The sequence below is a fragment of the Corvus moneduloides genome, chromosome Z, assembly GCF_009650955.1.
Source record: "Corvus moneduloides isolate bCorMon1 chromosome Z, bCorMon1.pri, whole genome shotgun sequence".
In the NCBI taxonomy this organism is placed as follows: domain Eukaryota; kingdom Metazoa; phylum Chordata; class Aves; order Passeriformes; family Corvidae; genus Corvus; species Corvus moneduloides.
In genome coordinates this window covers 11,058,768-11,081,214 of record NC_045511.1, presented here as the reverse complement: position 1 = coordinate 11,081,214, position 22,447 = coordinate 11,058,768, and the positions used below count along the sequence as shown (strand labels likewise).

Sequence of the window (22,447 nt, the reverse complement as noted above, 5' to 3'; positions counted from 1 at the left end):
ATGTAGCAAATGGTCTCTTCAGGATTTCATAATTTCTAGTATCGGAATGAAATGTGTCATTAAAAGCTTTAAAGGGACAGCTCATGGAATAACTTATGGGACATCATCTTCGACTGACAACTAAGGATACAGAGGCTGAAATGCACAGGCAGAGCAAAGATCTCAGCATCTTCTCTTGGTATCGCCAGCTTCCTCCTCTTCCCTTTGACTGGGGTAAGCAATTCCTCATCATTTGCTCTTTTTGAGGCTTTGAAATTCAACTTTGACATACTAAACAGTAATACCCTCTTCCTAGACAACCAGAGAACTGTGATTATGGAGAACAGCATAGTCAAAAACATACTTTTATACAGAATGACACTGTCACATACATGAACCTTGAACAGCCTTCAAAAGCATAATGCCTTTATGAGGGTAAAAAGAGGATTGCATTAAGGGTGGAAGGGCTGTTTAAGCAGAATGAACAGAGTAACAAATACTGTGGTGATTGTGGGGTTTTGGCTTGGTTCTTTCTTTCTTTTGCAGATACAGGGACAGCTCATAAAGTCAGCATTGCTGCCTAAAAAAGAAGATAATTTGGTATCATGTGGACTCCCCAAGACGTACCCCAGCATTTTAATGCACATTTTCAGAAACTGTCCAAATTGAAAGTAACAGGAATTTTTTTCAGTACATATTACAAAAAAAGCTTCAGAAAGGGAGACACTAGTTATTTTTTCCACATCACCTTTTGTTTGTCTTCCTCTTATGGAATATTTCTACAACACAAGACATGACTAGCACCCCAGAACAACACATGGAGAGATCAAATTTTCTGCCTGGATCTTGTAGAGGTTAAGGATGAAATGCTGCCAGAGAAGCAATGACAGTGTAGGAAGTACCCAAAAATAATAGTTGAGCCTGCCTAGCTGGAATCTGATGGAAAGTGAGCTACAGACAACAGCTAAGGAACTGCCCTGAAACAGCATGTGGTCAGGTGTGTCCCATGGGTCAGGGACAGCTAACCTCAAAGTATCACTGTATATTGAAAAGTAGTATTACTTTTAAGTGTTAATGTATTTCCTGGTGTCTTCCCTGTGATACATTTTCTTCTAGAAGAGAATGTGCTTTGACTCCAGCAAATAACAAAAATATAAGTTTACTTCTTACCTGAGTTACACCAATGACTAATTAAGGCCCATCTGGAGGCTCCTCCAGTTTAGGGGAGGTTTCTTACAGTGTAAACAGTGCTATCAGCAGGCTGGTTCATATAAAAGACCTCATTGGTAAGAGACAAAGAATCCAAAATTTGCTGCTTGGTAAGTAGTGACTTCTGCATAATCATCAGGCTGTAATTCAATTAGTTTAGACTCTGCCACACACACAGCAACCTAGACACAGGCTCCAAGTTCACAGATGCTGGCTCTTTACCAGACTCTCATCACCAGACACCAGACTCTTTACCAGCTACTCATCACAAAACTCACTATAAAAGAGTACTGCATTTTGACAGCGTTTAAGATGCCCCCTGCAGAGAAGAGCTCAGGGAGCAAGTCAAGTTGTGTAAAAAAACTCAGTCTTCCAGTGCCTGCCCAGGCTTTTCATACAGCATGGGAAAACCATTAACCAAGGCATTCACAGCACCAAGTTTTATACAACAACAGTTGTGGTAACTCACCCACAGTATGGATTAGCAGCAAACTAAATTTACACTACCCTTCCAAACTTGTCCCTGATGAAGAAATATAAATGCATTTTAATTGCTACTCTCTAAACTACTTCTTCTAAATGCTTTCTGCCAGAACATAATCTCAATTCAAGAGAAACCATTGAGGAATGGATGAACATTTTTCATTGCTTAAGAAGTCTCTGGAAGTGTTTTGTGGAGAGTTCCCTCACAAGTAATCCCTCACCAACATGCTGCCAACCTGCAGCAGAGAGGTGCATCAGCTGCAACAGACAATGACCGGTGCTCCTGGAATCCATCTGACGTTATCCACACGCAGTGTAACGTGTGATTCCTAGAGATGGTCCTGTGCAGGGCCTGGCAAGTCCCTTCCAACCCAGCTTATTCTGTGAATACCATATCTCATTTGCAGCAACACCAGATCCACCACCTCTATGTTAAACATCACATTTCTGAGCATGTGGCTCAGAAATCACCAGCAGTGGTGATATCTTCCCAGCTGCCTCACCTGTCAGAATCCCAGCCTCTGCCACCCTCCAAGTCTCTTCCTGGATTTAACATGTTTTAAATCCTCCTTCTAGAAAGAACCCCTGACTTTCAGTTTATTTTTATCCAAATCAAGTTCATTTCTCTGTGATGCAATACAGGCCACTGTTTTCATGTGCTTCTTTATATTGGTATTATTTCAATAATGAGCTTGTTCTCATCTAGGTTGTTGGTGAAATATTAATTTAAAAATTAAAATATTAAATTTTAAATGAAACAGGACCCAAACATGGTAGCAATGAAGAAGCAACCTGTTCACTACCCAGTTTTACGAGTTCAGTGCTGCCTTCACCAGCAAGCCATTCAGATTGACTGGATTCAAACACTGCTACCAAGATTTATTTTGGATTTTTTAGCAAGTATCATACATAACAGGACAACTATAAAGAAATTTTAACCTGTTGTTTTGACAAAGTCGTTAATCAGCCCCACCCTTCATCCCCAAAGAAATTCCTTGAAGCGTATTTTTTTAAAAGTAATCATGAATTCACTGCCAAGAAGAGCAGCAAGAAGTATGTAACAGCAGGCATAGGCCTCCTGGCAAACATCATTTTAGGGCTTCAGTAATTTGATAGCTTGGTTTAAATTCAAACTATAAAAAATTTCAAACTATAAAAAAATTTTGTCAACAGTTTTCATTTTAAATATCCTAGCTTGGCACTCATGAAACATTTCAATACTGCAATATTGCTTGATCACAGCACCAAATTGTCAGAACACAGCCCCATTCTGCTGTGAGCTTGCAGAAACCTTTTACCTGCATGATTTATCACTCACTTTACTAAAACTTCACAGCAAATTCTCTCACACTCATATTTTTTAAAGAAAGGCCTGGGCAGCAATGGTATACAGACAGTTCTCTCCAAACAGGGGTCCTGAGTACAAAATTTACTAGATAAGGGCACTGCAGCAATGCATGTCTTTGGAACACACATGAGAACAGCAGAAGTAAAATAGTCTTTTCAGAGCCCACAAAAAACTTAGCAGCTGGTGAAATGCCTGGGTATATCCTGTTATTTAGCAGTAAAATGTGGGCCCTGTTACCGTAAATTTCACTTATTTTCCCCAACAGCAGTGTAATTAATACCTGTGTCCCCTCTTTCTGAGCACACATTTTCTTTAACTTTTGCTGAAGTCTTCAAAGCAAAACCCACCAACAAAAGACTCCTGGGCTATGCTCTAGATGCTTTCTGAAGCAATGCTTTGCAAAGAGATGAAGCTAAATCTGGCAGTGCTCACCCTGTAGTCTCCAGGCAGGGATTTAGAGTAGTAACCTAAATGCCTCATCTACAATCCTCCAGCCTTCAGAATATTTATTTCCTTTTTTTTTTTAACTTTATTCTCTCTCTTGCATCATTTTGGGAGCACGGATGAAACTACTGGTGCCTTCATGCTTTCAGGCAATGCTTATGAGGCTTCCAAGTGCTCACACCTTGCCTCTCTCCCCACCAGAATACATTAAAGTTTACAGCAATATGCAACTTGCTTAATAACCTTCACATCAGGAAACAATCCCACACTTTGGTTCTTTGCACGGGTGACTGAAGGACACAGATAAAACCAGCTGTCTGTGGTTCCCAGACTGAAAGGGGAAGAAGTGCTGCCGGATGGCACTAGGGAACATCCAGTGCAGTGCTGAGGCAGTGTTTGCATAGAACTCCAAGACACCACATGCACCCTTAATGTAATTCAGAATGTGCTGCTAACTGGCCTCCCTTTCTCTGCAGAGCTTGCAAACATCCCATTTGGCTGGAGCTGCTGTAACCCTTTATTTGCTTTTCAAGTGAAGCCAGAAACCTTATCTCCTGCAGCTCACCCTCTAACCCATGGAGATCTGCCAAACCGCTTACAGCCTGGTCTCACCTCTGACTGGTCCTTCTTTTCAGAGACCACTTCAGAGGCGGGCAATGCAATGCAGTGCTCTGTATGCCATCACATTTGATGAACACATGCTGCTTTCCTGTGAAAAATGCTTCCTTTCCTTGCTGCTATGTCATAGTGCAAAGCACACTAATCTCATGTACAAGGCATAAAAATCAGATGTGTCTGCTGTCTTGAGAAGCTTTGGATATCCTCTTTCTCCTCTATGCTTAGGAAAATGCATGGTTTAAAGGTCAAGTCACTAAATTAAGATCTATATAACACAGGTTCATTTTCTATTCCTGCCTCAGCATCCCCCATTTTAATCAAGTAATTTAGTTTTCCTGTCAATGAAACATGGAAAACATCCTGTCATAATACAGAAAATAAATCCTTTATAATTTGTGTTTAGTATGGAGGCTATGGAGATGGTTAAATCATGCACACACTTTCCATGCTCTGACCATTTCTTTCAGACAAGCTTTAAGCCTATGTCTTTGGCTCAAGCATCAGCAAAAGCCAGAAGTCAGAAGCCCTGTCCTGGACCAGCCACACCACCAGTAACCAGTGTTTTTACATGCTGGTATAGAGCTGTGTCTACTCACCTGGCCTAATGTCGAAGTCACCATGTCTGGCCACTTGCACTGTGATGTCTCAAGGATCTTCAGCTCTACTACTCTTCTCTGTGCCCAGTCCAGGTATCAAAAACTCTGTAAGTCCTTACCTTCAGTGCAGTACAGAAATCCATGCAGTGTTTTTGACAGCTACTCTTCTGTTCTCCCCAGCATAACTTAAACTAATGTTTTCAAGCCATCACACAGCAATACAACATGAAAATCCAGCCTAGATCAGAGACCAAAGCAAGAGGACTGGTCTTTTGGAAGAAGCTGTTCAAAAGAAACATGATGAGCCTTGGTGATCCAGGGCTTCAGAAAACAGACCAATACTGCTGTTATGGAACAACTATACACAGCCTCAAATAACCCAAATTTTAAAGCCCTTTCTTGAAGAGTATTTTCTATTTCAATGTCTATCTCAATTCCATAATAATTCCAGGAAAAAAAATCACTACATCTGCATTGGGAGACAAAACCCAGAAATTTAACCTTTACCTACTCTTGTTCCAAGAGTTCTCCAGACTTCAATTAAAAGATATCTTAAAAGATATGTTAAGACTTCGAAAATAAGCTAGCTTGTTTTTGAAATACTTTGGGCTAAATATTAAAGAGTGTTATTACATAAATGTTTATTAAATAAATGTAAATACACAGTATTTTCTACCGTAAAAAGGAGCAAGTCTGTGAAAGGCCTCCTAGCTCAAACACCATTACAGTACAGATAAAACCCAAAATATTACTTAGTGGTATTTCAGTCTCAAAATAATCAATTAGACTATATGCTATTTCCTCCTCTTCTGTACACAAGGGCCTGATATAGCACCATTAGTCACCACAGTGTATATGTCAGCTGATTTTGCAATGCAATAGGTAAAATCCCAGAACCTGCTTTTCTCTTGTTGTTCCCTGATTTATATTTAGGTCATAAGCAAAGACAATGGAATTTTTGGATAAAGCTGAACTATAAAGCTTGTGGTTTTTTCACTCTGAAGATAGATTATTTTTTCTTTCATGTAGCTATTTAATCATGGTTCACTTAAAAACTATAAGCAACATAAACTGGTACTCTTCTTTCTGACAAATGCATTACATTGGGTGGTTTAGAGGGCCATGCTTAAGTTCATCATCTAGTCCGCATTGCTTTCTTCAGCTGCTCAGAGCAATTTATTCATCAAGAGCTAACTGAGGGAGATTCAATTCCACCCTGAATAGTGTACAAAGTAAAAATACCATTCCTGCTCTGATTTAGTGACATTTCATACAGATCTGCATTTACACATGGTATATGGCAGTGGGAAACCAGACTTACTTAGATTCCTGTTAAAATTTCTCCTCTCACTGAGTAAATCCTGTTATCCAATAAACTGCTGAGAACCAAACTAGAGGAAAAGAACCCACCAGAACAATGAACTTAGTAGAACTTAGGGAAAAAAGTTCACTTTAAACATAGTATTTCCCTTCTCTCCTCCTGGATCTTTCCTGGTTTGCCTGTAAGTTGGAGTGAATTTTTAAAACACATTACTTTGTCTTACATAGTAACTTGTAAGCACTGTTTTAATGTAGCAGGCAGAAAGCCAGGTCTGTTAGCCTGTCCCTACTTACTTTCAAATGCGATTTCCACATAGAATACTTCTCCATGTCTCTATTGGTTTTATAAACCCCCTAACTATTTCTGGCCTGTATCCCACACTTAAGACAGAGCTGAAGTAACACCTGATGGAAAGTGAGATGTAAAAGGGATTGCATTTTGCTTCTTGGCTTCTGCATTGCAGGAACAGCATGCTATTGTAGACAATAGCAATTTCAAAATGAAAAGGTATTATCTCTCACTTGACCTGGAGAAGCTGCTTTCAAGGAATTTAGTTTCTTTATCAGCACTTCTGAATACCTTCTGAAATACAAAAACAATTAATTAAACCTAAAAATGACAACAAAACACCATCATCTTCCTTCTCCATGGGAAAATTCAAGCTAATTCACAGCCTAGGGTAGATGGTTTGAAGATTAAGAAATGTTGTCTCTCTTAGTACATCTGGCAAAGCAATGCCAAATAAAGATAAAATCCAGTTCTGAAAACTACACAGGCCAGAAGAGTAAATGTATACACATAGGGGGGAATATTCATTTATTCTCACCTTGTCCTTGAGCCTTTTCCATGATACAGATCAGAGATGACACCGGAGCTAGGGCACTGAACTAACTGCACCATTGATCGCCCTTCAGCACAACACTTCTCCCCCTGGCCCTAGACCTCCACCTTCACATCACCGAATTTAACCCTGTTTCAATCCTCTTTGTGTTTATTTATCCAGGTACAAACAGGGCTTGCCTGCAAACTGAAGTCACTTTCCAATAGCAGAGATTACTTTTGGTTTTGTGAAGGATGCAGCCTCCAAGGAAACTGTAAGAATTCTGTGGTACAAAGCATATTAACAAGCAGCTAGGAACTGAAATCCTAACATGGACCAGACCACCCAACTCTACAGTGACTTGTTCTGACCCCTGCAGGGCAGGAGGATGTGGCAGGGCCAAATACACAATGGCACAAAAGCCAATCATTTCTTTGCAGTACCACCAGCACATCATCCTAAGCTCTCAAAGAAGTCAGTGTTCATTTTATTGGTTCATACTCTATTTTCAGAGAGAAGAGTCTGAAGCATTCCCAGCCAGTTCATTAAAACTGGTCTTAGAAATCCCAGTTTTCTCCATATTTCACACTACAATTTCTAAAGGAAATCCTGCCTCATGCACACTAGAAGCAACAGCATTCATTTGTACGTGTGCTGTACATGTCCTTCACAGTGCCCCTTGGCTTGTTTCCCCTATAATACAGCTACATCCAAAAATTACTGAAGCTGGCTTGTTTTCTCCTTATGTATTGTCAACTTATAAAATGTTTCTCAAAATACTCACTAGGCACATGCACTAAATAACACTTGGCTAGCAGCATGCGTCCAGCTCCCTCTCACAGCAAGAGCCTGCACTCCTAGATAAGCCTTGAAGCATGTCTAGACATGTGTTCCCCATTCCCATCCTGGACAGCAGCTGTTTTGAGGTAATCTCTCCACTTGAAAGAACGGCTGTCCATTTTGCACCAGAAGCAGAGGAAGCCGGAACTCCCACTGAGCAATGCTTTGCAGATTTCAGTTCATCAAAACTGAATATTTCCCTACTACTGGCAAAGTTTTGCTTTAACCATGGAAATGGTGAGAGAACTATACAAGGTGGAACTATAGAAGTTGAAGAATTAAAAACAAAACAAAACAAAACAAAACAAACAAACAAATACACAAACATGGCCCAAAACAGACAATTCCAGATTTGGATACACATGCATGTGGATATACATACATGGTATAGGTGTTCTGAATTTAAACATACAAGTCTTTTCTATACGAAAAACATACTAATGCAACCCCCCTAAAAGGGTTTTTTTTTAGTGCACTGAGGATACAGATGAATACAAACAATGACAACATCCACTACTCAGTGTCCAAGCTAGATTTTTGCCTCTTCCAATCAATACCCTCCTCCTCCTTTTTGTGGCTTGGAGTGACTGCAGGATTGCTGTTCAAAACCAGGTTCATCCAATCCCTGTTTACCCCAGTGAATGATTCTGGGCTACTGCAGTGCCATGCAGAGTGCCAACACAGCCTTCATTGCTTTCCAGCAATGGAAAAAGCAACTGGCACGTGCCTCCTGCAGGAGCTGCAAAGTGATCTCCTGATCTGGCCACCACACACAGATGAGCCCCTCTGGAGATGCTGGCACTTCAAGTCTGAGGGAACCCATCCAAGCGTCTCAAATTTTTGGATCACATGATGGGAACATGCATCCTCACAAATGAAACAGAAGGGACACCACTACCCCAGTTTGCATGGCTTCTGATACAGTATTTGTGAACATGATCTATGCAATTAGAACAGTCTTGCAAAATTTTAGGGTTTCAACAGAAAGAAAGAAGACTAATCCCAAAATAGCAAATCTCCTGCAATTCCTGTTCTAGCACCTAGAATGAGTACCTGCTCAAACTTCTCAGTTGACAAAGCAACTTTTGGGTAGCATTCACAATGGATGGAAAGCAATACTCCACCAAAAGCTTTTAGAGCTTGAGAAGTGTAAAACAGCACCTTTTCTTCCAAAGCACAGTCCAGGGGTCAGTGAAATCTTCCGTAACTCACTGAGCAGACTTCCTAACCCAGCTCTCCTCCTAAGAGCAAGGCCAGCCTCCGCATCAGTGGTCTCCTTGAGATTACCAGACCCAGTTTACAAATCAGAAAACATGGCAGAGATTTCTAGCAGCTGTCTTAAGATCATTCAGCAGCTTCACAGTTAATGAAAATGTGTCAAACTTTTCCATTTCTCTTTCACCTTTTAATGGCAGGCATCTGAGTGAAATAGCAGAAGACAGTTCCAGTCACATGGTGGTTCAGGAGATGTACAAACATGCCATTTGGTTTTGGTGTGAACACCCAGACTAGCCTGAAGCATGTGTTTTTGAAGGGTGTATTTTGAAGGTTCAAGTTCTAACAGAAGGATTTAGCAAAACTAACAAACTAATAACCTTGGAAGCTCTAAAGCATCAATTTGATTGCACAGCACTACACATAATTCATCTATTCTACATTTTTCCCACTCTAACTTAAATCACAGTTTGGTAATCTTTCATAATTATAAAACCAAGCTGCATGTCTGCCAATGTATAAATAAAAGCCAAATGTTTAATAGGATTTTTAAAAATCTTCTATTCAAACACAAAAACACTATGGATGATAGCATGACAACAAGGTAAAGCATGAAGTATAGTATTCATCTCACTGGAGTTTGTTTTGTTAAAAAAAAAAAGGCTACAGAATTTATTGAAGGCTACATTAGTTCAGTGCCCTTTATCTGGGCTTTTTTAAATTACAAGCAAAGTTCATAATCCAGCAGACTTCATGGATAGGTTTTTGCCTTGATGGCAGCAGCACGTGTCATGTATCTCTAATCATCTGAAACATTCTAAGTGACACACACAGAGGAGAGCAAAGCCTGGAACCACAACAACGGAAATCCATTTCTTCTTTCCATCCTCTATCTTTTTTCAGCTATTCTGCAGTATTTTATTTTCTCAGTTGAAACACTAAGTATTTAAGCATGAGGTATGTGAGCTAACCAGGTAAGAGATTAGAGGAACTTTATTTAATATGAACAGAGACATTTTAAAGGACAGCAAAGCATCTGAAAACTGTTTTAGCAATTTGTTTCAAATTAGATTATGGTGAAAACTGAGATGGTATTAAAATAGACAGAAAAATAGAAACCTGGACATTCTAAAATGAAATAATATATTTCAGCCTTTCTGTACAGTTATTAGCTGACATTATATAGCTGTTAAAAATAATGGAAAAGATTAAACCAAGGTTTGCTACAGTAGGTCAAATGAAAAACCATTCAACTTTGCAAAAGTTTAGATTAAAATCCAAAACTTCAAGTTTTGAACCACATTTCTTCCCAATTATACTGCTTGCAGTGTCCCATGGGCTATACTGTAGAGATTGCACAAGGAGGTATGTTCACAAATTAAGCACCTATAATTCGAACCTGCTTTGAAGAAAGGACAAAATGGGAACGAAAGTCATTTTCCCTGGAACTGGCTGCTCTTTGAGGAGTAGAGCAATTAAACACAAATCTGTCTACTAAATCTGAATGGTATTTATAAATTATATACAATTAATTTCTAAAAAAGTAGTGAACATTTTCATTTTTTTTTCTATACAGAACTGTAGAAGAGATTGCATAGCACTCTTAGGGACTTAAAGTTGCAGTCTGCATAACTCTGTCTACTTGGGACCTGCATTTTAAACTACTTACACAGTTGAGTGTGTCTCACAGTTGAGCATCTTCAAAGGAAGATCCATTCTGCGTGAAAGACAGGAGTTCAAGTTGCACTATAGTAAGAACTGTAGGAAGTTACCAAACATAAAACACACACCAAGCACAAAGTTAGAGACTGTCAGAAGGTAAGGGCAGTTTGGATACACAGAACAGTCAAGAAATGTTCAGATGAGAGAAAAAAACCCAGCAGTTCATTGAGTTGGAAAGACAGAAATAATTCCAGATGGCAACAAAGCTGTTCCCTCTGCCACACCTGCCACAGTGGCAGGATGCAAGGCAGGTCGGAGAAGGCAGTTCTGCTGGAACTGAGCCACGGGAGATACAGTGGACAGAGACTGCTGGATTAATAAACAGCCCCTGTTGGGAAACCAAGCAAAGGCAGTTTCGAATTACCTCTGGTAGCAGATGGGCAAGTAACCGAAGGGCTTGACCTGTTTGATTTTTACGGCAGTGTGAGTAACCAAACAGTTTTATTTTGTGTGTGCTAGAAACGTGTCACAGCAGGAGAAATTAATGGCAAATGCCACAGGAAACTGTATCACACAGAAATGTTTCTGAAGGGGTTGAAAATGACACATTAGCATGTGCAACGCCAGTGAGAAACTGTTTTGTGGATAAAAGTGATTGATGTAAAAAAGAAGACCATCAACAAATTTAAAAAGAGCTATCCTAAAAGAAGGTCAGTTATAAGGATATTTGCTCATTTTCTGATCAGAAAAGAAAGCATAAGGTACTTATTTCTGGTAGAAGAACACTGAAAATGGAATGGAAGGCACAGCGGAAAAAGAAAGAACTCTCCTAGGTACATACACATGTCAAAAGCTAATGGGCAACTTGCATTATAGTTTTATTTATAAGTTTACCTGCATCATTCGTTTACAGTTCTAGGCAAAGCTAATTTTGTACAGAATTAGACCCAGGCAAGTGAAGCAGAGGTATTCTGCTGACCGCTAGCAGAAAGACAAGGGTGAAAGAGGTCCCACTTCTCAAAGACAATCACCCTTCACTCTTAAACCAAGTCCAAATCATTGGCTATTCAAGCTCAAAATTAAAGAGTTTCCTAAGAACATTTAAACAGTGAAAATGCTGTGCATCTGCATAACCAACAAGGAAGAACTTCTAGCCTTTTTTAAGATGAAAGAATTTCCCCATGGGGCTGAAAATGAGACATGCCTGTCCAAGAAACAAAATTATCACTTGAACATTTGCAAGCTATTACAGTGGAAGTTAAAATATTTGAAACAGAGCTGTTATGGTAATGCAGCAGTGCTATCATTCACAAAAATGGCTAAAATATTCCAACTGCATTAACTTGCTTTTCCCAAGTCTCTCCATACCATGTTCAATATCCCAATACATCTTTGACATTTGACACTAAAACACATCCTCCTCTTTGTAAAGTAACTCCCTATGAGGTCTTGCTCTTTCTTTTCAAAGTGTGATGATAGTGGGAAATACAAATGTCAAGCCTCAAAGTCTCCTTCTAAAGAGAGATAATGTTAAAATTTTCACTTGACAACTGCTTCTTAAAGATGAACCAAGGTAGTTCTGCTATGTCTAGAAATTGCTTTCCAGCTGATGGACAAAGAACTTCATATGTCAAAATGCAAAAAAACCCCCAAAACTCATCTGAAAAACAACGAAAGCCAATGAGGTCCTGTGCAAATAATTTTCGTGAAAATTGTACTGTTCATCTTGCACCCTTGAGCGACAAGAACATCTGCTGAAGTCAGAGGTCGCACCTGCACAAGGATATCAGAAACTCTCCTATGAAACAAATGCCTGAAGCATCACAGCTCTTCAAAGTTATGCACTCAAGAGATATTCTGGGTCTTTAATCCATTTAGAAGATTTTAACTACACTATATGTAGGGCAGACATGTCCCTAGCATGCATCAAGACTGCTCATATGTCTGATCTCAGGCTAGCACCAGTTTTGGTTGAGGGATGAATTACTTGAGGGAGAAAACACTCTTTTCCATCATAAATTATTCTTATGGACTTCTCAGAATCTTGGAATATTAGCACCAGGAGAAAAGGCAACAAAGATTACACAAATTATTTGTACAAAAACTCTGATATTAAACTAGACATATATTTAAAGACTGTCAATAAGAAAGTTTATTGACCAGTAAGTGGAACAATTCATAAGGAAATACTGCCTACTGATGTCTATTTACTGCACTGCATGTAACTGATATGCTCAGCTCAGATTAGGAGAGTGCATTGACACAGCAGAATACACAGGTTCTCCATACCTCACCTTTTAGCCTCAACCTGGGGGCAGAACTTGGGGGCACAAAGATTTCAGTCCTATAAACATGCAGTATCTACGAAAACCTATTTCTTATCTTGGTCAAAGTGTCACAGGCACCGACAAAGCCCATTTTACCAACTACTGAAAGACATCCCCCCTGCAAAGACCAGAATCCACAGTCCTCCATCTTTTATTAGCCAAACAGTTGAGAGTCTAGCCAGGCAGATCCTTTAACATAAGAGGCAGTTTGCAAACACTAGAAGACATACACCTTGGCCCAAAGTCCTAAGAATATATCCTTTAATTATTCTAATTGTCATAGCAATAGAAGATTAAATATGTGTGGCATTTTCTGGAAACTAACAGATTATTTTATTTCCAAAAAGTGTATGGTGTTATTTGCTACTATTATCACTTGAGGAAAACCTGCAGCATAGAGAACACAGACACAGTCAGCTCAAAGAAAGAAGAAAACCTCATAGAATATGCATCATCCTCATATTTGGAAGAAATTCAAATGGAAAAGTTTCTGACAGACAAAGCTGGCACGTGTTATATTAGAGATTTCTGTCTCATCTAGCGGGTTCCTGAAGTTGGGAAAACAAAAGGACCTAGCTTGAACTGTGGAGAATGAAATGAGTAGAAGAACTTAACTGAAATACTAGCAAAATCCAGCACAGATTTGTTATTTACGAAAGTATAAGGGGTGGTAAGTAGTATAAATTTGTACCTGCATAAGCTTAGCAACTGAACAATAAAAGGGTGTGATCAATGTTTTAAAAAATATTATGAACAGAACATTCCTTCAACAATATTGTTTAAATACAGTCATGACAGAATATTATGGGGGTTTTTGCTTCTCTTTGCAACAGTTACAATGATACAAGCATATCTGTGCAAAGACAACAGAGAGTATCACCTCAGTTCCAAGCATTCCTTCTAGACAATGAGAAATGTACTGATGATTTCTAATAAAACTTTTCCCCCCTAATACAGTGGATCACCCTTTGTAAAGGAAAATTCATTCTAACATTTTCAAGCTAAGAGTTTGTTTTCTTCAACATTAGCATTGGACTGACTGTTAGCTCTGGCTCCAGAACTGAATTTCATCCAGCTGAATTAAGGTCAAAATCAGTATTCCTACTGTGCAAGGGAAGTTTAAATCCTGCTGGAAAAAAAAAATAAAGAATGCACTGTTAACTTCTTCTGGTAAAGAGAAATAAAAGGCAATGTAAATAAAATGCTGTTCACATGATATGACAGTATTTCTATGAATACATTAGTAGTTAAACACTAGCTTCAAAAACAGTGAAAAATTCACAAGTTAAAACTATGAAGATTTGACACATGAAGGTTTGGATTACACACAGTCCTTGCATTAACCTCTTGAATTCTAGTTATATGTTAACAGCTATGATGCACACATCATTGATGCTCACCTGTAGACATATGGGAGAAAACTTTCAAATAAATATTATGAATGTCTGAAAGGTTATTTCTTCTTAAAGGATTAAATCAATCCCATGTTAGCCCTTGTACCTAATATTGTGTATGTCTACATTGTATGCTGAACATAATAATAATGTTAAAATAATAATAATAATAATGATGTTAAAAGGTAGTATTTAAACTGCACTGCTACCTATAATCTGTGTGCCATGCTCCCTAGCTGACAAATTCATATGGGCTATATTGCCACCCTCCCCATAAGACTCTACTTGCCAAACCTGGCATTTAAAAAGTGAGACAGGTAGGTAAGAGGTCTGTGTCAATTTACACTAATAGAAGGACCATTTTCAAAGGTCTTAACACTATGCCGCTCAAATCATGTAAGTTTTTCTGCTAATTTCACCAAAGGCAAGACTGTGTGTGTGGCTGTTACATGAACAAAATCGTGCTGCCGTGGGATCAGTCTCTGCACTTACAGCCTGCAGAAGTTGCCCACTGCATAATGCTATATTAGGATTAACTGGCCCAGCCTGCTCTATGTTGGTCTGTTTGTTTTTAATTTAAACATGTTAACAAGGTGTGAAAGGTTGTATTATTACTGTGAAAGCTCTGAGAAATGTCCACTGCAAAAAACTGTGCACAGTTTTTAGAAAGAGGCTGTGAGAAAGTAACTGAGAGATCTTGGTGAGATGGATGTACCTGTAACAGCCTCCTGACGCTTCCTTCAGCAGAGGAAGCCACTTAATGGTGATGCATTAAAAAGGCAATTTTTGCATCTGGAAGCAAGTTATGTTTCATCATATCTCCTCAAACCAGGAAAAAGTCTCTAAAACAATACATTTAACCTGAAAAGCCACCATGCATCTGAAAGAGATTCATTTCTCATCGTGCCAATATTCCATAAGAGCATTCTGCAGTGTGTGGGCTAATGAAAAGTTATTAAAACTAAAAGATTTTGATCCAATAGAATTTGATGTAACAATTGCAGATGCTGGGTTCCTATGCCTTGGAGGGACAGAATTTTATACAGGGTTTATTCAACCAACAGCAGCACTCCGTGTAGCAAGTAAAATGCTAGACACAGCTTGTGTGAACTGCAAGAAACTAAGAGGCAATTTTAGAAGGGCACACCTGTGTCTAAATGCAACTGTAGAAAACACATTTTTGCAAATATCAGCTACATTGTCTTAAAGTATCTTTAGCGTTGTAAAAACTGGTGTAACATGAGCAGCTACTACACAAAACTTGCAAGAAGTGAACGTTCTCATAAGAAGCTTAAAAGACAGTAGAGCTTCAGCATCTCCAAAACCTCATTCCAGTAAGACACCTCAGAGAGGAAGGATGCTGGTAAAGAGGTCTTGCAAAACCTTGAGGTGCTCCCTCAAACCAGAGATCATCTGAATTAATTACTGGTTTGCATTCTAACATGTGTTTTGCCTAAGTCTACAACCGTAGTTAATATCTTAAAAAAAAAAAAGAAATGCTGAGAGGGCAGGAAAGAGTTCATAGTCTGAGCATCATCACCTGCCATCCCTGATCTTATTTAAAATTGTGTTGAGATCGAGCGTTTTCTGACAGCGACATGACACGAAGCCGCACACTGCCGCAGCCTGCCTCCCCTCCCGCAGCCGCAGCCCTGCGTCCGTTCCCGCTCCGACCGACCTCGCCGCACAACTTTACGGGGAAAAGGGCAGTATGTGGCATTTAAGTCAGGGGAGGTTTACTGATCGGCCAATTCGGCGGTAGAGGAAGGAACAGGCCCCCTTCTCACCCCGACACCAGGTACAGCCACGCACTCCGCACCCGCCGCCCCCAGCCGCTCAGAGCGCGGGGCTGCGGGAGCCGCGTCCCGCCGGCGCCTGTGTCCGTACCTGCCCGGCTCGCTCCCACCCCCCTCGCACAGGCAGCGCACGGCAGCGCGGCAAAGGACGAGCACGGAGCCCCGCGGCAGCGCGGTAGAGATCTCCGCGGAGCCCCGTGGCAGCACGGCCGGGGCGCGCCGCCTCCCCAGCGGCGTGGAGCACTGAACCGCGCCGAGCGCTTCCCCTTCCCGGCGCAGGGCGGCCGCGGGGCGGGGAGCCGGGAGCACCCACCGGGGATGGCCAGGTTGGTGAGCGGGGTGCTGTGCAGGCTGCCGGGAAGCGCTGCCATCCAGTCGGCGAAGAGCAGCTCGTTCTTCCCCTGCGACGAAGCCATGCTGGCGCCGCAGCTGTGCCACCGCCGCCTCTCGCTCCAACTCGCCCAGTCCCGGCCACTGCCACTGCCACAGCCCCGCCGAGCCCGGGCCCCGCCCGCCTGGCACCGCCTCCCCCCGCCCCGCCGAGCCCCCGCCGCCTCCCCGCGGCGCGGCGTGAGAGCCCTCGGGGCCGGTACCGGGCGCTGGGCGGCCGGACGGCAGCGGCGGGCTCGGCCCGGGCGCTCGGCTGGCGATCCCGCCCCGACTACCGCGGGGCTGGGGAGGGAGCGGCGTCACGGCCCGGCCGTGGCGGGTCCGCACCGCCCCGGCCCCGGGCACCCCGGGCTCGCAGCGCTCCGGCCCCACCATCCCGGCCCGGGCCAGGGGCGGCAGCAGAACTCCCCGGGAGCGCGGGGCTGGCGCTGGCCGGGCGTCCGTGCCTGGGATGGCGCTCGGGGCCCCAGCTGGCGGCTGGTGTCCCTGGGCCTCAGCAGAATCTCCCTGACCTTGGCGATGGTTCGGCTGAGTGCCCCGCGTCTGGACCCGGCATCCCTCGCATCCCTGCCAGCTTCATCTGCCTTTGCTAAGAACGTCTCTTTTTGCAATGGGTCGCTCACATGAAAAAAAAACTGTGCGCCTTAGTTGAGCACGCCATGGAAATCTAATTTTTTGGCAATAATTTTTTATTCTTCTTTGAAGACGATCCAAAGTAGTATCTTCTATTCTCATCCCCAGCCTGACTTTGGAGAAACATCTTAGTGTTGGCAGTAATGAAGTATTTGTGTGGCTGCCTCCAGATGGATGAATGAATGAACCTGATAAAGCTATGTGAACCATTTTGAACTGTTAGAACAAGCCTGGTCTTTTCAACTTTAGCGTTACCCATTTTCATGAAAGTTGTTTATAAATGTGTAGAGGTTCGCATGGTAGAGCTGTCAAAAGCAGTGCCTGGAGAGAGCCGTAATTGAGACAGGTTCAATTTATCAGTTCACCTTGAATTCTTATGAGGGTCAGCTCTGGTCCTGTAGCTTGTGTTCTTACTCAAATGCTTCTATAATAGCTGGCTTTGAAAATAAAACTTCAGGGAAGGAGTAATAACAGCCCTCCCTTCTCTTTGTGTCTTAAGTTTCCATAGCAAGTATGATGAGAAGCTCTTCCTTCAGCCACGATTTCTTGGAAATTGAGTGACTGTTTCTGAGGTATTTAAATGAAGGAAATTTTGCTGACTCGCTTTTTGCAATAAAAAAAAGCTCTTAAGGTGGGATTTGACTGGGGAAATGTGATCAGATGGTTGACCTTGGGGGCGATGTTGAGTCTGATTTGAACAATACATTAAAAAGGGGAAGGAGACCGCAAACAGTCACCAAGGCCTGTCAGGTTTTTGCAGTATTGCATCCTGTGTACGAAGATGTAAATTTGCCCCAAAATCACTGGTACTAGCAAACATGAAGAAAAAAAAAAGACAAATCCATATTTTGGATATGAAGACATAGACCTCGCTAAAAATGCAGAAGATGTTACTCACGTAAAGGTGGAAGATGTTATATTACATCATCTTCTAAGAACAGGAAGACATTTTAGTAAAAATTTCAAGATTTCTGAAGAGCATTCCAGTAAGAAGCAATGAATATTTCTATCAACACATTTGAATAAACTCAGGTTTTTTATTTAAGGGGCAAAGTGATTCATGGATTGCACTGGTTATCTGGAAAATTGCTGCTAAATTTTCGTCCATTTCACTATGTGGCCCACCTTTTCTGAGAGAAAACTGAAGTATACATCTTTTTGAAAGGTTAAACATGTTGTTAATGCTGTTGTTGATCTCTTATGGTCTCTGAAGCTTTGGGTATACCTCAGAGGAAAATAAAACAAATACCAGCAAGCTCATTGTCACTTTAAAATGTATTAATATGTATAATAATATCTAAAAAAACCTTTCAATAATGCTTTCTACTCTGCTGAAGAACTGTAAATATCCTTCTCTGTGCTGACTAGAAACTCGTTTGCATTTTCTTTCTCAAGTAATTAGAGCTTTTGTATCTTCTTTTTTCTTAATGCCCAAAGTAAGATTCTTCATCGTCTGAATTTTCAAACCGTGGATACTCTGCTTCATAAAAGCTCGTCCACTCTAACATGTCTCACACTAATCGTGTTCTAAGAGGTTTGCCTGTGTTCCTAATGCAATGTAACTGCATAACAATCTGTCATTGTGTCTCTATGAATTTGGGAATAACAGGCTTAAATAATTTGGAAGGAAGTGGAATAGGAAAGAAGGCTTCTATAGGACAGAAAGTCAGAAATATCAAGCAAACTAAGAAACACTGACTTTGAAGCTTTGACTTCAAATAATTAGGTAATTTTTTTAGCTTTTTGGTGGTATGAGACTTCAGCATTTGTCTTTGTATCTGCTTGTTTAATTAAAAAAAAGCAAACCGTTTATCTTGGTTGAAGAGCAGCTCATTGTGGTTTAGTTTGAACCTGTCATTTTACTAATTTTCACTGATTTATAAATAATGGCGGCCTGTAAATCAAAGTCAGAGTGTCCATAAAAACTTTTGTTCCCGTTTAAAAACAGTGAAAAACAAAAAATCACATTTTCAGATATATTACTGAAATCTTTATACATAACAAGTCCGAACTGTTAAAGAAAGTAGCTTCCAGGAATCAAATAATTTAAGAGCTTAAAAATACCAAGTAAAATGAAAATTAAAAGCAGAGCCAAGATGCAAAAAATTACCATCTTTGCTCTTTTATTCACAGCAATGCTGAGCTCATTGAAGATGCCGTGAAGAGATGGAAAATTGAAATTGTGCTATCTGTTCATCATGTATTGTGTTCTCTCCAGTCTGCAGTGTGGATTAATAGAGACACCTCTGCTTCCCTGGAATGGCAAAAGAGTAATTTAGCCAGTAGGAATGTTCCTTCAGCATTCAAAATTAATTACACCATTAAAAAAGACTTACTGTTGTTTTTATTCTCCTAAAAAAATAACATTTTAACAGTATACATTCACTGTTACACTTTTGCATTTCAACAGTCAGATACTTTGCTTTTTCATATGTTCTTGGCATCTATTTTAATCATGTGAATAACAAAGAACTAACAGGATCTTTTCCTGTAAATTCCATAAAGTACATTCCATTCTGAAAGGTAAAAGAAAAAAATACTTAATGGGGCATTGTATTTCTGTGATTTTCCTATTACATCTGATGTATTTACTTTAAATTTATTGTTAATGAATTCAAAATGAGGCTTTGAACTGAAGAATTAATATTGTTTAACTACTTGAACTTTTTCAGTGGATTCTTCTTCTGAAGTTTGGTTTCTTCCTTCTTCTTACTACCCATTTCTATTATTGTTATAGAAGTTTCTCAGAACAAATCTTGGCTGCCATCCCATGTTTGCAATTCTCAAGGCTTTCAGGGACTGTATCAGTAACATTTGGGCTGTAAAGCCCTTCCAGTTGTTTGCAGCTGGGTTCCCAATTATATTCTTGTTACTTGAGAACACAGTGGATCCATGATATTCTCAATTTTGCTACTTCTCATGGCTAAGAGGTATAATAAGTAGGAAGAGCATGAAAAATCTCAAGGAGTCAAAGTATATTGATCGAATGAGATAATTTAATCAATATCCATATGGGTGAATAGAAGTCGTGACAGGTATTTTGTTGTCATTTCATACTTTGCCTGGCTACTGTGACAATCTCACCCTGCATTTATTAAGCAATTTCTGTTTAGCAGTATTTGTCCTGTCAAAACAGATTGCAAAATTCCTCAGTAGTGAGAAACCTTGTGGAAACAGGAAAATAATATTTGCTTCATTTTTTCTGAAAGAATAAACGTTTCTGAATTTCAAGCAGAAGAAAATGTGGTTTATTCTGTATTCTGATTTGTTATTCTTTACTAAGAAAACCTGAGCATCCTTGCTTGTGCCAATAATGAATCTGAGAAGAAACAATATTTGCTCTGAGCAGCTGACAAATGTCAGGTTGATGTTAATATTATCCCAACTCTCTTGTGGTAAATTACAATGACTGTGAAGATGATGGGTTAATATAAAGGTACAGGACATGTTTTTACTTGTATACTTTATAACTAAAGCAAAGACATTACAAAAATATACAGAAAATATAATAATTAAAGTGTTTGACAAGACAGTTTGTTATGGTTAATGGAATTCTGGAAACTTGAAATAAACAGGATAAAAGGCAAATTCGAGTCTTTGTATCCAGTCCTCTGGTGAAAATCAGTTTCACCTTAGCTACTTCTTTCTGAAGAGTATTTTTCAGGTTTCTGGAAGAAGGTTTGTTTTGTCTTTTTTTCTTTTTTAACTTTGTCAAGCAGAATCCTGCTGTGTCTCACCCGAAATACTTGCTTAAAGGCACAACAGTGGCTACTTTTTTACCTGGTTAAAAACAAGCAAGTTTGGTTGTGTTGGCATTACCAAAAGCAGAAGTGGCAGAACATGAAAAACCCTATTTTCTCATAGCCAGTGCTATAAGATCACAGCAAAGTCAGCAAATTTGGTACAGGGAAAGGTGAGAAAGGGATTGCTTTTTATTTCTAGACCAACCTGATGACATTTAAAAGGTTTCTATAGAAGGTCATGAACATTTTGTCATGAATAAGCATCTCTGAGGCTTGAAGGTCCCATGTTTGGCATGGTTATGAATTTGCAGAGAGATCTTGATTTAAGCATTTGAGTTTGAGCACATTCTCTTGGTAGAAAACTGTTGTTTTATTGAAAACAAAAGCTAAACAAGATAGTTTAGTGGTGGGCTTACCACTGGCAATGCAGAAGGAAGCTTCAGTGCTGATCATAATCCTTGTAACCTCCCAAAATAGTGCTGACATGATCAAAAAAGACTTTATCCATATGAAAATATCTACTCTGGTTAAAAAAAATAATTGAAAGACCCAAACCAACCTCTCCCCTCCTGTGTTTTCTAGCCCTATCAAAAAAGTATGTCAAGTTTTTGAGGCAGTTGGATATTCCCATGACTACTTAGTTTTGTCAGAAAATACAGCCCTTTGTATGAATAGAAAATTTTAGTCTAACTAAAATCTTCACTAAAAAGTAATAATAGACAAAACATTCCAGAAGATTGTCCAGATGATGTCTGATCTCCCTTGGGTTGTAACCAGCACAGACAGATTAGGAATGTTCAAGGCAGGGTAAAACCTGTTAAAAATGCAAGAAAAAATTAAGTGAAATAAAACAGTTATTTTCATTGACTATTTATTAGGCTATCACATAGTGGTAAATAAAAACAAGTCCATACACAGAAAAATCAATGAAAGTAGCAGGAATTAAATGGATGAGATAATCAGAAGTGGATAGTGCTTGCAGGATTTTAGAATGGACCACCAGAAACAGAAGATGCAATCTGCTTGTATGTGTAAGCCGTTTAGGATGTAGTTCAGAACTACCATGCACGGTATTTAGAAACTGAGAGAAAAGAGGAAAATAGTGTTTCTAAATAGATATTAAAGTATTTTTTAATTTGTCGAGGTATGGAAATTAATTCCTATAAAAAGAAACTCTCAGGTTTTACAACAGTTTGTTTACCATCAAGATATTTAGAGTGGCATTTTGTAATTGATATGGCTAGCAGCACATACGTACTATTACATAGTTCCCATCTCTTTGCTATATGATTACTTTTAAAAGAGTAAATGAAACAGTTCATGCTCTGTAGTAAACATTTTTTAAAACATGCTTAAAGAAATGGGAACTGCATTAAGTCAGAAAATAGTGAAAGCAAATAGAAGTATAATGACTGCTTAAGCGTATTAGGCTTATTAAGTATTAGGCAATAATATTAGGCAATAATTAAGTATTTTTATTTCTGTGCCTGTTGAAGAATCAGTGAGATTATGAAAATACTCCACCAAATTTGAATCCACTGGATGCAAAACTGGTATTGGTTGGTTAATAGCTGATGCACCTACTTATATTCTAAGCCACTGGAGATGAAAAGTATTTTCTATTTTTAA

At 39.8% G+C, this 22,447-nt stretch overlaps 1 protein-coding gene and 1 long non-coding RNA gene across 2 annotated transcripts in view; one reads left to right on the top strand and one right to left on the bottom strand.

The window, feature by feature from the left end:
* PLCXD3 (phosphatidylinositol specific phospholipase C X domain containing 3) overlaps positions 1 to 16,558 on the bottom strand; it is an 89,194-nt gene extending 72,636 nt beyond the window's left edge. Inside the window, exon 1 of the mRNA XM_032097222.1 lies at positions 16,366 to 16,558. Coding sequence (XP_031953113.1) covers positions 16,366 to 16,468 — 103 coding nt within the window. The 5' untranslated portion in view covers positions 16,469 to 16,558. The remainder of the gene's footprint in view (positions 1 to 16,365) is intronic.
* A 265-nt stretch (positions 16,559 to 16,823) lies between these two features.
* LOC116438356 lies at positions 16,824 to 20,312 on the top strand. Its single transcript, XR_004237692.1, has 2 exons — positions 16,824 to 18,801; positions 19,209 to 20,312. It is a non-coding gene; the product is annotated as an uncharacterized LOC116438356 (long non-coding RNA).
* The last annotated feature ends 2,135 nt before the right edge of the window (positions 20,313 to 22,447 follow it).